The sequence below is a fragment of the Microcebus murinus genome, chromosome 13 (genome assembly GCF_040939455.1).
Source record: "Microcebus murinus isolate Inina chromosome 13, M.murinus_Inina_mat1.0, whole genome shotgun sequence".
NCBI lineage: Eukaryota > Metazoa > Chordata > Mammalia > Primates > Cheirogaleidae > Microcebus > Microcebus murinus.
The window spans coordinates 83664956-83681299 of record NC_134116.1 but is presented as its reverse complement, the minus strand read 5'-3'; the positions used below and the strand labels follow the sequence as shown (position 1 = coordinate 83681299).

Sequence of the window (16344 nt, the reverse complement as noted above, 5' to 3'; positions counted from 1 at the left end):
GACTGAATCTGCACAGAACTTGCAGGAGGTTTCTCTCCGACACGGAAACACACGCCTGCTTTCTGGGCTGGCCCTGGTGACTGGGGGACAGACAGGTGCATGACGTCACGTGGAGACAGAGAAAGGGAGCCCTGGTTTCCGAGTTAATATGCTCGGAGACGGACAGAGCGAACAATACTGAGCGTGCATGTCTGCAGATGTCACTCCGGCCAATGGGACGCAGGAGGTGTCCGTGGTGTCCAGTTTTCTGGGGAGCCCTGCGTGGAGCCCCCTCCCCAGCGCAGCCTCCCGGGGCTCTGCCCACTGCCACACGTGTTCAGCCCGACACTGCATGCTCAACGCACTCAGAAGGTGCCCAACAGAGGCGGTCCCGTCCCCCAAAGCAGGGTTGGGCCCGGGCCTTGCTCACCTGGGCAGGCACTCGCTGCGCACGGCAGTCCCGCCCCGGGCGGGCTCGGCCACCTCCGCGAGGCCGGGCACCACCGCCCTGCCCCCGCCGCCTGGGACGAGTCCGCCTCCCCAGGGGCCACTCCGAGTGGGGGACCCTCCCCCTCAGAAGCCTGTGCTCTCCCCCTGCGCCCCCACCCCGTGTTCCAGGGAGGCTCTGGCCTCCCGTGGCAAAGCTCACGGAGCGTCTCCTCCCAGAGCTGGGCTGCCCCTGCCTGGGCCTCACGGGCTCTCGCTGTCCCACAGACCGCGCGTACTCTCGACCCCCGTAACCAGCGCTGGGTGCGAATCCCACTGTGGCACTGCACACAGTCGCATTCTGCCAAGTGTGAAAAATCCGCTGGATGACCCGGAAGTCTGGTATCCCTCGGGTCCTCCATTCTGTGTGTTGTGTGCGCACGCAGACTGCTCGGGGGCTGCACAGGCAGACACCCGTGTTCCGGTCCCACACAGACTGAACACGGCTTGAACTCAGTTTTCCTGAGCCACGGGCTGCAGGACGGAGATCTAGTTTGAAGCGAGCTCGTTCTAAGCACAGACGTGCACACTCTGCCACGAGACGCAGGACGCCAACACGCACGCACACGCTCAGCACAGTGCAAGGGGCCACGCTGTGAAACGCCATCCCAGAAGGGTGCACGCCGGCGCTTTGTGAGAAACGCACCGTCCAAGGACAGTGCGAGCCGCACGCCGACATCTGACAGAGGAAGAGACGGCGAGTGAACGCCCAGCGCGGGGTCCTGCCTGTGCCTGTCGGCCGAGACCCGGCACCAGCACCCGGCCCTTGTCACGGTGGACGGAGCCTTGTCCCTGGGCGTCCGATTTAAGGAATGCTGGATTCTGACTTCCAGTGTCTTATTTTCTATTCCAAGCCAAGCTGAAGGTATCCAAAAAAGAAACAAGAACGTCCCAAATTACAGAGAGCTCAACTCATGAGATGGCACATATGGCGGCCAAAAATAGACGCTTAATCATAGCGCGTTATGTAAGCGTCAGCTCGTTCAGAGATGAGATAGGGCTCTGCCGCCCGGCGCTTCTGTCCTGCCCGCAGCACCAGGGCCCGTGCGCTGGGGTGGAATCGTCCTCGCTGCGGTGTTGGCGCCGGTTCAGAATCCTCCCCGGGACCCCAGACTTGGCCATGCCAAGCGTAGTTTTCCGGAAGCCACGTTGGATGCGTGTGGGAGGCAGAGCCCCCGCGGAGGCCCAGGGTGGTGGCAGCTGCCTGCGAGCTCCGGCCCCGCCTGGTAGCTCTGACAGCCCCACCGCCCGGGAGTCAACCCTAGCCCTGCCTCCCAGGCATCTCGTAGCGTCTCTCAGCCCATCACCGCCCTTCCCAATGCACCCTCCCGGTCTGCCCGGCGCCCAGCTCGGCCGTGTCCACGCCATCCTCTGTCCTTTGCTGGGTGACCCTCCAAGGCTGACCTCACTCCCTGCTGCAATGAGCCTTCTGTAGACAGTACCACTCCTGGGCAGAGGGCCCTGGACATGAGGACACCCTCCCCGGGGGACCCAGCCCGGGCCACAGAGGGGCCTGGTGACCATGCCGGCCAGCTCTCTGTGGCCTAGCACCTGCCTGGGTGCTCCCTGTATCCCTGCCTGTGACCCCCAAGCATTGCATTCCCTGGCTGGGTGCTCCCTGCATCCCCGCTGTGACCCCCAAGCATTGCATTCCCTGGCTGGGTGCTCCCTGCATCCCCGCTGTGACCCCCAAGCATGGCATCCCCTGGCTGGGTGCTCCCTGCATCCCTGCTGTGACCCCCAAGCATGGCATCCCCCGGCTGGGTGCTCCCTGGGCTGGCTGCTCCTGTCCTTTCCCCCTTAGACGCCCACGGTGCCAGGGGCGGCCTGCACACAGCGGCGTCTCAGGACGGGCGTGGAGACAGGAACAGAATCTGCACTAATGTGATCATGGAACTCTGTGATGAGAAATCACTGGAGTTCACAGAGAATTCCTGATAAACCCGGTGGAAACGTGCAAACTTCTGCTACTTTCACACCAGTGCTGACGAAGTCTCAGAATTACAGGGTAAAGAACAGAAAAATCATTTCTTTATGGTATGAGAGTCATGGCAAGAATAAAAGCCCGAACACCAACTTTTCAGTTATGACTTTCACAAAGCACAGTTGGAGGTGTGGCAGTAACTCCTCGCTCACAAACCTCCCTTGAGTGAATAAACCGCGTCCCACCCGCACGGCCACTCGAGTGCAGAGTCCACCTCGCTCTGGGGGAGGGGGTGAGCCCACAGGATTGTCTCAGTTTTCAAAACTAACTTCCATATTTCTCGAAAAGCAGCCTTGTATTTGGGGTTCCTCTCGCCGTCAGACACGGCCCGGCCCAGGAGGGTCTGGGGTGATGGCGCTGGAGGCGTCCCACCCGCCTGGGACCGGTGCTCGGGCCTGGGCTCGGTGCCAGCCCCACGTTAAGCTCGCCCAGCCCAGGACTGACTTAACCATTCAATAAATATTCGTCCCACGTCCCTCGTGTGCCTGAGCCAGGAGGTCCTTACGGTTTTTACAACAGGCTGCAATGACATCACACACAAACTCATTTTAAAATTTAAGACGCTGAAATGGACACACTGGCTATGAACTGGTGCTAGCTTATCAAAAACAGTTCCTGAATTTCCAGGGACGATAAAACAAAGGAAAGCTGATTGTACGACACGTCTACTTCTTTCGAAATACCCTGAAGCGTTCCAAGTCATTTCAGATGAATGACGCCAGGCTGGGACAGGGACAGGCATGGCCGTCTGTGTACACACGAGTGTTTACATGTGTTTGTGTGTGTGCATGTGTGTGCATGCATGTGCTGGATCCCCGCGACCCCCGAGAGAACCAGCAGCCTAGGGACAGGTCTGCGCCAGGACAAGGCTGGATCTGAGAGTCGGGGCGGGTGCTGGGCCTCACCCTGCTGGAGGGAAGCAGTGGGGCGACTGCAGGGAGGACCTCACCCTCCCACTGCCCCACTCGGCCAGCGGCCCTGTGAGGCCGGGAGCCCCAGGGCAGCCTCGGACCCCGACCTCCCCGGGGCTGGGGGGAGCAGTGAGCCTGCGCAGCGAGGACCCCCGGCCTAAGGATAGGTGTCAAAGCGTTTCTGTCCTTGGGCTGCGGCGAAGCCCAGACGGACAGCAGGCAGGCGGTGGGCGGAGTGCGGTGGGCGGAGTGCGCCATGCGAGTCCTTGCGCGGAGGTGGGAGCGCCGACGGAAATGGACTCAGGGTTTCTGCCGGCTCCACCTGCCTCCACCCGCGATCACTGCAGGTGGAAAGCGGAAAGCGGCGACCGGCCCCGCCTCTCTGCCCCACACCTGCCCACGGCCTCCCAGGGGCAACGACCACGCCTGGGAAAGGAGGTGACCGGACGGTGGGCTGGGCCACCAAGGCAGGCTCCGGCATCTCAGCTAGTCTTAAAGACAACGCGTGAACAGCCTGCTTGGAAACAGGAGACGCCGCTCGACACGACTTCACGCCCGGCCGGAGGGCTCCCGGCGCCTCCGGGTCTGCCTCTCCAGACTCCCGCGCTCCCTCTAAGAGCAGACGCGAACTAAAATCCTGAGCATCTCACATTCGGTGTTCAGAAATAGGCGACTGTCTGGCTGGGGAAACTGGTTCCAGATTTCAGCAGACTCCCGCAGAGCTGGCCCATCTGAGAACACGCACACGCGTGCACTGGCCACAACTCAGGTGCCTGGGGGCGGGGGCTGGGCGCTTGCCTCATGGCCCGGCTGGAGCCCTGAGCACAACCCCCGCCCCCACCCCACCCCACAGCACCGTGAAGGGGACGGTGCTGTCACCCGCCGGGGACTCACCGCAATCCGCAGGACGGACGCCTTCACGGAGGTCCATTTGTCCCGCCGCCGGTCTATGACCAGGATGAACCCCACGCCGGCATCCTGCAAGCTGGAACGGGACAGACACCGGGGTCAGCGTGTGCAAGGGGGTCCAGCTTCCTCCCAGCAAACGCTGCAATGAGCGCCCCCCATCCTGTGCCGTCCCTGCCGTGCAGGTGGGGGTGTGACAAGCAGAGGTCCTGGCCACATCCCCACGGGGAGGACAGCCCATCCCCCAACTCCCAGAACTGGCTCGCATCCAAGCACGGAGGAAGTTCCCAGCGTGCTCTTATCCCCCAGCCCAGCACGGCCCCTCGGTCCACAGGTCCAGGCAGAGCCCGTTTTGTCTTCCCGGGGCTCGGGCAGCTAAACCTCCACGACCAGCTGTGCGGCCCATACATCACACCAGTCCCGGCCTCCGCGGAGCCTGTCTCTGTCCACGTCACACAACCGCTCCTGATGGCGCTGATCCCGCTCCGGGAGGAAACCCGGGAGGCTTCCGGAGGCTCCCGAGCACCTGCTGCCAGTGGGAGGCGGCGAGACTGGGCTCCTGGCAACAGCCACATCTGCAATCTCACTCACACACGAGCGGCTAGGCAGCCGTAACCTCCGACCCCCAGCAGGGCCTGCTGGCAGGAGCCCGGGTCACAGCACAGGGCTGGAGCGTTTCTCATCCGAGCCGATGTGTGATGCCGGCGGCTGCCACCCACAGAGGCTCCGAGACAGGCAGGCGCACGGCACGGACTCGAGTCGCCACTTCCCGAGTGTCTGAGCGCATCTAAGGAGCCCGTTCCAGGTTTCCGTGAAGGGCAGGGTTACACAGAGCACGGACAAATCTCACAGCGTGTGAAGAGCTCTGCCTGCCACCAGCGCTTCCTGACAAAGCCGGAGCCTTCCGGCTGACTGCAAGATCCTGCTGACTCAGAGCTGGTGACGGGGACAGAGACATGCACCACGTGCATCTATCCGTGTGGCGTGTGGAGCTGGCTCCTTGTCCACATCCACGCGTCTGGAGTGAACTGGTTCAATGACAGCAGAGCACGTCTGGGTGAACAGATGTCTGCTGTCAATCCACGCAGCCTTTCTGCCGTGGACGTGAACGCATGCCATGCACATGGGAGGGCTCGTGGAGTCTGTCTCACAGAAAACACGTGTCTCCTGGTGTGGTGGCTGAGTTCTCGTAGAGCTACGACGTTTTGTTATGTGTTTTTATTTCCTGATTTACTTTTTGGGCTCAAGCACGTTGACAGTTTTAGGAACTGAGAGACACGGCAGGCGTGGGGATCTCAGCAAACCCCATTAGTGCCCCCAAAGTCTGCCGGCCTCACGTGAGTTAAGTGCGGGCACCGGCTTCCCCCCATGCCGCCGGGCACCGGTGCAGAACCGAGACCCACTTGCCTGGCCGGCTGCTTCCAGCCGTGTGGGCTGGTTCAGAAGTCAGGTCAGAGCAGACCCTTGTCCCTGCTCCGTCCCGGCAGCTACTGGACACGCGGGCTCCGTGGCAGCGCAGGACCTGTCCCTGCCTCAGTAGCCCCAGGAGGGCCCGCCAGTGCCCGCCAGCTCTTGGTCAGGATGCGGGGGGCAACTTCACTGTCCCGGCCTGTGAAACCCGACCTCGCTCCCCCTAGAGATGCACACCGGCATGGGCGGTTTCTAGTGGCACTGACCACGCCTGCACCCCAGACGCGTAGCTCCGAGAAGCCTGACTGACCGCCCCACCCCGACCCTGCCCCAAGGAGTGCGCAGGGCTCCGCCATTCCAAGTCCCTCTGTACCCTACGGCTGCCGCGGCTACGGGCAAGAAGCCCAGGGAGGTTTGTTTCCATTGAGCACCGGATCCTCAGACCGACGAGCCCAGCAAAGGGCTTTCGAGTCCCACAGCAGGGCCTGAGGAAGGTCCCCACCCGCCCGTCTGCTCTGGGGGACCCCTGGCCGGTGACTCATGTAAACCATGTGTTGCCACTTCTGCAAACTGGGAACGGTAACAGCCCCACCCCTGCAGACGGCGTGCACTGTGCAGGGTGTCCCGGCTGCCACCAGGCCTGACGTCCCTTGTCCCTGAGTGGAGATGGGCTGTGGAGGGATCCCGGTCTCACGCTGCAAACCCTCTGCGCCCACCCGTGAAGCACACTTCGCCACGGGCATCGCCCGCAACAGGTGCAGAATGGCCGCCGCCCGGCATCTGCACTGGGACGGCCCTGCCTTGGCCTGAGTGCGGCCCCACCGCCCGCAGTGCTGGGGCCTCACACACGTGGCATCCCATGCCGCGGCCCAGCCGTGAGCCACATGTCCTCGGCGTGTGCTCAGGCGCAGGGGGGCTCTGTGGTCACCGGGGAGGCGAGACCCAGTCACGACCCAAAGCGCCTGGCCCCACAGGACGGGGACGTGGCAGCCCCTTCCTCCCCCAGCGCCCAGGCCAGGCAGGCCTCCCACTCCAGGGCCGAGGGACGGTGCTAAAGGGGACCTGTCCCCAGAGACCACACGCCTGTCCACATGGGTCCTGGCGAAGCACCCGCCCACCCCCCGCAGCTGCTGTCCTGCCACGCTCTGGGGAACTGACCCGGAAGGTCTAGACTGAAAAACCTGAATGAGGGCATCAAGACCCCTATTGTCCCCTGCCCGCTCCGCCTGCAGGCCCCATCGAGGCGGCGTGGCTGGGGGTGGTCCCAGCGAGCAGGGCCAGCAGCACGTGGCTCCATGTCCGCAACCGTACCCAGCACGGCAGGGCCTGGGGCTGGTGGAGGCCCTGCCGGTGCCCGAGCTCGCTGGAGGGACGGGAGTGAGGCCCGGCCCGGTTCCAGCAGGAACATGCCGGGGTCCCCGAAGGCCCGGCTGTGTGTGGGTCCCTCTGGAGCTGGTGGCACAGGAGGAGGAGGCGGGAGGCCACACTGAGGCGGACAGCCCCGGCAGGAGCAGCACCCGGCACCCTGTGCATGGACACAGCCCACGGACACCCCGACATTGGCTCGACCCCACCACAGTTGGCCTTGGAGACGGGGCCACCCTGGCCAGCCGCCCCGCAGCTGGGTCTGAGGCTGATGAGCTCACTTCTGGCCCAGATACAGGAAAAAGGCACAGAGGCCCCATAAATGCTTCAGGAATTTATGGGACAATCTGCTGGGCCTTCCCTGACAGAGACCCCGGCTGCCGGCTGGCCTCAGGGACACAGGCTGCGCCAGCCTGTGGGTCCCGCACAGCGAGGCCGGGCGGAGCAGTGGGCTCGTGGACACTGGGCCGGCCACGTCTCGCCGCGGGGACTGGGCAGGACGCTTCTCCCCACGTGGGCGGGCAGGGAGCAGATGCCCCACAGGCGGGGGAGCCGCGGCGAGCGCCAGGGAGAAAGGGCATGGCGGGAGCAGGCAGGGACCCGGGGCCCAGAGAGGTGTCCCCCTGCTGCCTTGAGGCCATCTCAGCCACTCGGGACAGAGCGTGCGGCACGTGAGTTCCCTGCCTGGGACTGTGACTTTGCTAAGAGAACGTGTTGTCCGGCCGTGACAGAGCCGCAGACGCGCAGCGTGAGTGAGGCACACGCGGCCCGACTGGCCCACCTTGTCCTTCACGGCCGCGTCTCGGTCTCCTGTGAGCAACCTCTGCTCACCCCGGGTGGACGTTTCCTGTGCTCATCCAGAAGCTACACTTCACATTTAAACTCGATCTCTCTGAAATTATTAGTGACTTTTACTCGTGGTGTGAGGCAGGGGTGGCCAAATTGGTAATTCCCCACACCGACGGCCAGCGACACCCCAGTCACCCACTGTGGTCATTCGTCGTTTGTGCCGTTTGTCTCAGTTACTGTGACTTCGCAGTGAGCGGTGTTTGGTGGTGATGGTTTTCCGACTTTGCTCAACACGGGGCCTGGTCCTCCGCTGGGGCACCAGCCGGCCAGACCCGGGGGTCACTCGCACCCAGCACACGGCCTCAGAGCCCAAGAGAACCAGACCCTTGGAGACGACACGCACAATATGTAAACTTATCACATGCTACTCATACAAATAAGCAAAAACCATTCGTGAAGTAAGAATGGTCAATGTCGGCGACAGGTCAATGTCAGCAAGAAAAGCAGCTTCACGGGGCCATATTCCAAAAAGATGTATTTTGACCAATGGCGCCCTCGTGTGGTGAGAGGTAAAAACCACATGTGCCCCAGAAGACACCTCCCTGGGGACCCTTGTTGGGGCTGACACCCGCCCTGGGGACCCTCCTTGGGCAGATTCTCCCTGGAGATCCTACCTGGGGGAGACCCTCCTTGGAGGAGACCCTCCCTGGAGGAGACCCTCCCTGAATACCCTCCCTGGGCAGACCCTCCCTGAATACTCTCCCTGGGGCAGACCCTCCCTGAATACCCTCCCTAGGGCAGACCCTCCCTGGGCAGACCCTCCCTGGGAAGACCCTCCCTGAATACCCTCCCTTGGGCAGACTCTCCCTTGGGCAGACCCTCCCTGGGAAGACCCTCCCTGGGGCAGACCCTCCCTGGAGCAGACCCTCCCTGGGAAGACCCTCCCTGGGGCAGACCCTCCCTGAATACCCTCCCTTGGGCAGACCCTCCCTGAATACTCTCCCTGGGGCAGACCCTCCCTGAATACTCTCCCTGGGGCAGACCCTCCCTGAATACTCTCCCTGGGGCAGACCCTCCCTGAATACCCTCCCTGGGACAGACCCTCCCTGGGGCAGACCCTCCCTGAATACCCTCCCTGGGGCAGACCCTCCCTGGGCAGACCCTCCCTGAATACCCTCCCTTGGGCAGACCCTCCCTGGGAAGACCCTCCCTGGGGCAGACCCTCCCTGGGAAGACCCTCCCTGGGGCAGACCCTCCCTGAATACCCTCCCTGGGGCAGACCCTCCCTGGGCAGACCCTCCCTGAATACCCTCCCTTGGGCAGACCCTCCCTGGGAAGACCCTCCCTGGAGCAGACCCTCCCTGGGAAGACCCTCCCTGGGGCAGACCCTCCCTGAATACCCTCCCTGGGGCAGACCCTCCCTGGGGCAGACCCTCCCTGGAGGAGACTCTCCCTGGGGCAGACCCTCCCTGGAGGAGACCCTCCCTGGGAACCCTCCCTGGGCAGACCCTCCCTGGGCAGATCCTCCCTGGGACAGACCCTCCCTGGGCAGACCCTCCCTGGGCAGACCCTCCCTGGAGCAGACCCTCCCTGAATACCCTCCCTGGGGCAGACCCTCCCTGGGCAGACCCTCCCTGAATACCCTCCCTTGGGCAGACCCTCCCTGGGAAGACCCTCCCTGGGGCAGACCCTCCCTGGAGGAGACTCTCCCTGGGGCAGACCCTCCCTGGAGGAGACCCTCCCTGGGAACCCTCCCTGGGCAGACCCTCCCTGGGCAGATCCTCCCTGGGACAGACCCTCCCTGGGGCAGACCCTCCCTGGGCAGACCCTCCCTGGAGCAGACCCTCCCTGAATACCCTCCCTGGGGCAGACCCTCCCTGGAGCAGACCCTCCCTGAATATCCTCCCTGGGGCAGACCCTCCCTGGGCAGACCCTCCCTGGGACCCTCCTGGGCCCACCCTGGGCAGGCACCTGTTGGGGGGGGCTGCCTGGCCCAGGGCACCCTAAGTCCGTGTGGTGGAACAGAGCTTGCCGTGATCCAACTCTGCAGGAGGTAATCTAGTTTTCAAGAACAAATCCAGTGTCTTTCCTGGTCTTTCAGAAATCAGGACGACAGCACTGTCTTTGTGTAAATCCCTTAATCCCAGAGGGTGCTCATCTTCCCTGAGTGTGTGGCCAGCTCCTGCTGGTCAGGAGTTTAAGCTCATAAGTGACCACCATGCAGGGGCCAGGCGGCCTGGGGCCAGCTGGCTGGACACCGGCCAGAGAGTCACCTGAATCCATGAGGTCACAGGCTCGGTGGCCTTCCTTGTCCCCAGGAGGGGGGAGGATGGAGTCAGGAAGGTGCAGAGTCAGGAGCAGGCTGCATCGTGCTGAGCAGAGATGGCCTGTCTGTCTGTGGCTGTCCCTGAGTGAGGGGAGCTGTCCCCACCACCTCCCCCGCCGCCACAAAGACCCTGACCCCCCACCCCGTGCCCCAGCACCTCGCCAAGGAAGGGCTCCCGAGCTCGTCCGCTGACCTGCCTGCAGGGCCCGTGCAGCAAGACCCGTCGCTCGCTGTTCGCACGAACACACCAACAGAGCCCCAGAGCAGGCGTGGGCACCACCCCTCTCAGGCAGTTGAACCCCAGAGCGCCTGCTCTGCAGCTCCCACCCGAGACCCGCCTGCTGCGTCCTCACCACCACTGCATGCGTGTGTGTGGTGTGTGCACATGCGTGCCCATGTGTGTAAGTGCATGTGTGTGTGTGGTGTGCACATGCATGTGCGGGTGTGTGTGCATCTGCAAGTGCATCTGTGTGTGTGGCGTGTGCATATGCATGCCTGTGTGTGGGTGAGTGTGTCTGCAAGTGCACAGCCTCTGACAGGCTGGTTGGAGATGGAGCCCCTCCTCCCAGGCAGCTGGAGGCTGACGCAGCCATGGACAGCGCCAGAGCTCCTTAATGGGTTGACTGGGCCGAGGAGACCCTGTGCTGGGGAGGGCAGGGGAGGAGGAGCCCTGGAGCTGGTGGGTTGAGGCACAGCAGGGACCGAGGACATCCCTGCTGCCTCCCGCACCCGCACCCATTGGATGTGCCTGCAGGGCCGTCCCCTCGCCAGTCCCAGGACCAACCGCACTGCTGGCTGCGTCCACCAGAGGGCAGCGCCGCGGCACGGAGGGAGGGACACTGCCCACCTGGGTGCTGGGTTCTGGTGCCGCTGTGCCGGCAGCTCCACACAGCACACAACACACACACACGCCACACACGTGCACCACACACACGCCATACACACACACCACACACGCACACCACACACATACCTCACACATCACACACACCATACACACCACACACATATCACGCACCACACACATCACACACCACACATGTGTCACACACCACACATACCCCCACAAATACCACACACCCCACACTACACACACATATCACATACCTCACACACCACACACATACCTCACACCCCACACACCACACATACATCACATACCCTACATATCACACACCAAACATACACACACGTCACACACCTCACACATACACTGCACATACCCCACACACCACATATGCCACACACTACACACACATCACATACCTCACACACCACACATATTCACCATACACCACACACCACACTATATATACACAACACAAACCACACACCATACACACATACCACCACTACACACCATACACACCACACACAACGCACACACATAAACCCCACATATACCCCCATGCCACACCCACACACGCCACACTATATACACCACACCACGCTATACATACACATCACAAACCACACACATTTCCCCATACCACACACACCCCACACTGCACACACACCACACACATGCCTCAAGCATGCACACACTACACACATCACATACTACAGTACACGTATGCTGTACCACACACAAGCCCCCCCCACACAGATGCCTGACGCACGCCTTCCCCAACACGGATCCTGGACCCGGACCCCCCCCAGCTCCAACTGTCTCCCACAGGCCGGCGAGGCCGAGGCGGCGCCACCCTCCTTCCGCAGCGAGCGACGCAGCCCGACCCGTGCGTGTGCGCTGGCGGCCGGGGGTGTGAAAGGCTCCGTCCCTCTGGGATGAACCCTCCTCAGAAAGGAAAGCGGAGAAAGTCTCAGCCGCCCGTGCTGACTCAGGTGGGGGCGGTGACGAGGCGTGTGGGCCCGTGCGGGAGAGACACGGGGAGGCCCTCGGTCTGCCAGGCAGCGTGGTCCCTGCGCTTCCTCACCGCCAAGGAGTCTGTTTGCCCGGCACATGCACGGGGAGGCCCAGGGCAGCCAGGAGCTTCGGGGGCAGCACAGACTATCACCGACGAGCCCCAGCGGTGCCGTGTGGGGTGGGCTGGAGGGCTTCCCTGAGGAGGTGGCCGAGGGGGAGGGGAAGGGCGTCGGGGGCGGAGGCGCATGCAAAGGCCGAGGCAGGGTGGGGGCGGGAAGGGCTGGTGGAGGCAGGTCCGAGGGGCGCCGGCGGGACAGTCAGCGGCGTGGGTACCTGCGGCCCCGGGAGAGGCTCACGGCTGCGCAAGCTCGGTGTGCTGGGCCCGGACACTCCCGGGACTGACTGAGACTGTCTGGTGACCACAAATGATCCTTTCATTTTTTAAAAATCCAAGGGTGACCATAAAACCTGAGTTTCCATCCCCAGGCAGGGGAAGGGCTCACTCCCCCGAATCCTCCCTCGGTGAGCAGCAGGACCCTGGGCGCGCTCAGACGCACACTGAGACCCCACAGCGGCGCCTCCAGCCGGGCCGGCTTGCGTGCGGGGGTCTCGTGCCCCACGGGGACGGCTGGGCAGGTCCCGGCCCTCGGGAGTCTGGGCCTGAGATTCCTGAATCTCAGGAGCAGAAAGGGGCGGGGAGGTGACAGCAGCAAGGAGGCCGTGGAAGGTTCCGGAACCATGTGGTGACCAGAAATAGTGGAGCGCACATGCGGACCACGCTCCCCTGGTGTTTCAAGGAAAGGGGCGTGGAAACCTGCGGGACCCATGAGGTCCCAGACCCGGGGGCAGGAGGGTCAGCGGGCGGAGACGCCCAGCGCCGGGCGGGATGGCGCCCACCTGAGAACAGCCCCGTGTCTCGGAAACGCACTCAGGTCGTTCGGCTTCAGCGCCAGCGCCGAGGAGCCGTTCAGCCTCGTGTGTGCCGGGCGCCGGGCCAGGGCAAGGCAGTGACAGCGGCCTGGAGCCTGCGTCCTCGGACCTCAGCCGCTGCCACACTCCAGGTGTCAGCATGAGATGTTGCTCTGGGATTCGGGGCCTCATCTACGAAACCAGCTGGGGAACGGCCTTCCTGCCGCAGTGCGAGTGTGAAGTCAGAGGGAAGAAACTTCCGGAATTGCTCTGTGGCATCACTCCCCGCTAAGCTGCCACCACGGTCCCCTGGTCCTCCTGAGCCAGGTCCGTGCTCCGTGTGCTAGGCGTGGCTGGCAGAGCCTGGCGTGTGGTGGGTACGAGATTCCCAGGAGGGCAGGGGAGGAGGCGAGTCCTACACACCGGGACGCCGCCATCCACCAGCCTCTGACCGCAGCCGGCACGAGCCCCCTCTCTGCTCACCGGACCCCGCCTGCCAGGTTTCCGGGAGCCTCCCCGGAGCACCAGCCCACTGGCGTCTACGGGGGACCGGGCTCGCTGTGGCCCTTTCTGGGCCAGGCGGACCCAGAGCTCTGCCACAGACCCGAGGCCCCGCGCCAAGGTGGGCGGGGAGCAGAGGGCGGCACAGGTGACAGGGACCAGGCCTCGCTCTCGGCCCTCCTGGTTACACGTCTCCACCGCAGTCACCCTGTCCTCGCGCTCTGCTCGCCATGAGGGACAAGAGTGTCGTATGGGAGCACGTTCCCGTCTCAACGCACCGTCCACGGCCACCGCGTGGGGCAGGAGGCCGACGACTCAAGAGTCTGCTGGGAGCAGCGGGACGGGCAGCCCGGGCGCCGCGACCCCAAGACCCCCACGACCACCTTGCCCTCAGGGCCAGAGCACCCCAGGACGCACAGGCAGACAAGCCCCCCAGACCTCAGGCCCCAGGCAGACACTGCCTGGACAGCCCTGTGCGCAGCCCTCTGGCTATAAAAAGAAAGACCCTCCCCTGCAGGCTGGTGGCACTCCTGGGGGAAGGAACCAGCCCAACTCAGCCAGGTCCACGGCTGGACACCCAGGCTCCAGGCGCCCCGCGGGGAGGGAGGGACAGGGCCCTGGGCCTGCAAAGTGGGACTCTGGCCCAAACCAGAGCTCAGGCAAGCTGACAACTGCTGAGAGCCACGGTTTCCTCACTGACACAGCTCCAGCCCTCCACGGCCCCAGGGACCCCAACAGTGGTGATGCCCACAGAGACACCAGCCCCTCCACGGCCCCGGGGACCCCAACGGTGGTGACGCCCACAGAGACGCCAGCCCCTCCACAGTCTCAGGGACTCCAATGATGCTAACACCCACCCCTGAAACCCACCATATAGAAACGCCGGCTGGGCCGCCCCGACACGCACCTGGGGATGCTGGTGAGGTAGGTCATGACACTCTGGAACTCCTTGTCGGGGATCTCGCTGAAGGCCGGGTAGTCGGGGAAGGTGATGACGGGGCTGCCGTCCTGCCCGCGCCCCCCTGCGGAGAGACCACAGCGGCGTGAGTGTGGGTGCCGGCCCCCAGCCGGTCTCAGTCACTTCCCAGAGTCACCGAGTGTCTCGGTTAGAACTGAGCAGCATCTTAGGCCGGGCGCGGTGGCTCACACCTGTAACCCTAGCACTCTGGGAGGCCAAGGCAGGAGGATCACTTGAGCTCAGGAGTTCGAGACCAGCCTGAGCAAGAGTGAGACCCCATCTCTACTAAAAATAGAAAGAAATTAATTGGACAACTAAAAATATACAGAAAAAATTAGCCGGGCATGGTGGCGCATGCCTGTAGTCCCAGCTACTCAGGAGGCTGAGGCAGCAGGATTGCTTGAGCCCAGGAGTTCGAGGTTGCTGTGAGCTAGGCTGACACCACAGCACTCACTCTAGCCTGGGCAACAGAGCGAGACTCTGTCTCAAAAAAAAAAAAAAAATAAAACTGAGTAGTGTCTTCGCTGTGCGTCATGCTTATCGGGGCAGATACGCACCCACTGAGGACGATTTCTGGAAAGCATGGCAGAGTGAGATGGAGCAGACAGCCCCATGCAGCGATGCCACCAAGGGGTGGCCACCCCAGCATTTCGACATGTTCTTTCCAACCCTCTTTCCATGTGCTTTTCTGCATAGCTGAGATGCGGACACAAGCTTGAGTCCTTCTTCCTAACGCCATGAGCTAAACCGCTCTCCACGCTTTACAGACGATGCGCCTGTTATTTAAATGCTGCGCAATGCTGTGCTCATCCTGGGGGCCGCCAAGCCCAGGCAACCACCTCTGGGAGCCATGGAGGCCCCTCAGGTCAGACCCAGGCAGGCTGGGCGGCTCCGGGCGACAGTTCCTGGTTCCAGCCGCAGACCTCCTACCCCCGTTCCCTCCCTGGCCACAGGACTCACCTGACAGGTACGCGAAGCGCTTCTTCAGCTGGTCTTGGATGTCAGCGGCGCAGAGTGGGACGATGTCCTGGTGCATGATTTCATCTGCGGGAGAAAGGAAAGCAGACACATGGTCATTTGGGGAAACTGTCTCGGGCAACAGGTGACCGGCCAGAACGCCGCACTCGGGGCCAGCACCACCACATGGAGCCAGAACCGCCCCACATGGAGCCAGAACCCCCCACGTGGAGCCAGAACCACCCCACGTGGAGCCAGAACCCCCACGTGGAGCCAGAACCCCCCACGTGGGGCCAGAACCGCCTCACGTGGAGCCAGAACCCCCCACGTGGGGCCAGAACCGCCCACGTGGAGCCAGAACCCCCCACGTGGGGCCAGAACCCCCCACATGGAGCTGCATGTCGCCACAGAGAAGGGAGGCGTCTTATGTCTGTCTGGGAAGGGTCACTGTAGTTCCCATCACTCGAGAGTCTTTGTTTTTCAGTAAAAAAAGCTGCATGCTGAGTGAGTCACCATCACTCTTCAAAGTGTGATGTGTGTAAGGGGGACAAAGGGAGGGACACACACACACGTGGGCAGAGGGGAGGTAGCAGGAAAGCAGCAGCCGAGTCTGGGACCTGATGCATGAGATGGACAAACACGCTCTGGTCTCTGTGTCCCGTCCTCGCCCTGGACGGGCCCAGCAGCGCCTGGCTCGTGCCTGCTGCCCTGCACAGGGCCGCCGGCCACAGAGGACCCGCCCTGCACACGCACTGGGTGCCCAGGGCTCTGCGCTGGGCTCGGGGCTCACGCTCGGCTAGCACTGAGGAGCCAGGGCGGCTGCCGGGGCGCTGTGTCTGCGAACTCAGCCTGTATGGCGGCAGCTCAGCACCTGCCTACATGGTTCTACACGCAGCACACTATACTCCAGCGGCGCTGGCCGACGGGAGCCACCCGGAAGCAGGAGGTCTAGGGAGCCCGCAGCCTCGCCTGGGCTGGCTGCACGGCCACGGAGCGCAG

At 63.3% G+C, this 16344-nt stretch overlaps 1 protein-coding gene across 14 annotated transcripts in view; it reads right to left on the bottom strand.

The window, feature by feature from the left end:
- The window catches only part of MCF2L (MCF.2 cell line derived transforming sequence like), a 108555-nt gene that overhangs the window by 31584 nt on the left and 60627 nt on the right, over nt 1-16344 (bottom strand). For 12 of the 14 annotated variants that reach the window (XR_002225104.2, XM_020290517.2, XM_020290510.2 and 9 more), the window contains exons 2-4: nt 15349-15432; nt 14338-14452; nt 4255-4345 (exon numbers count right to left, since the gene is read on the bottom strand). Coding sequence is in view for 13 of the 14 variants with exons in the window: in XM_020290517.2 (XP_020146106.2) it covers nt 4255-4345; nt 14338-14452; nt 15349-15432 (290 nt within the window). In the remaining variant the exon portion in view is untranslated. Of the gene's footprint in view, nt 1-4254; nt 4346-4674; nt 5764-14337; nt 14453-15348; nt 15433-16344 lie in introns of those variants that run through there. The other 2 variants (XM_076009602.1, XM_020290521.2) reach the window with 2 other exon arrangements.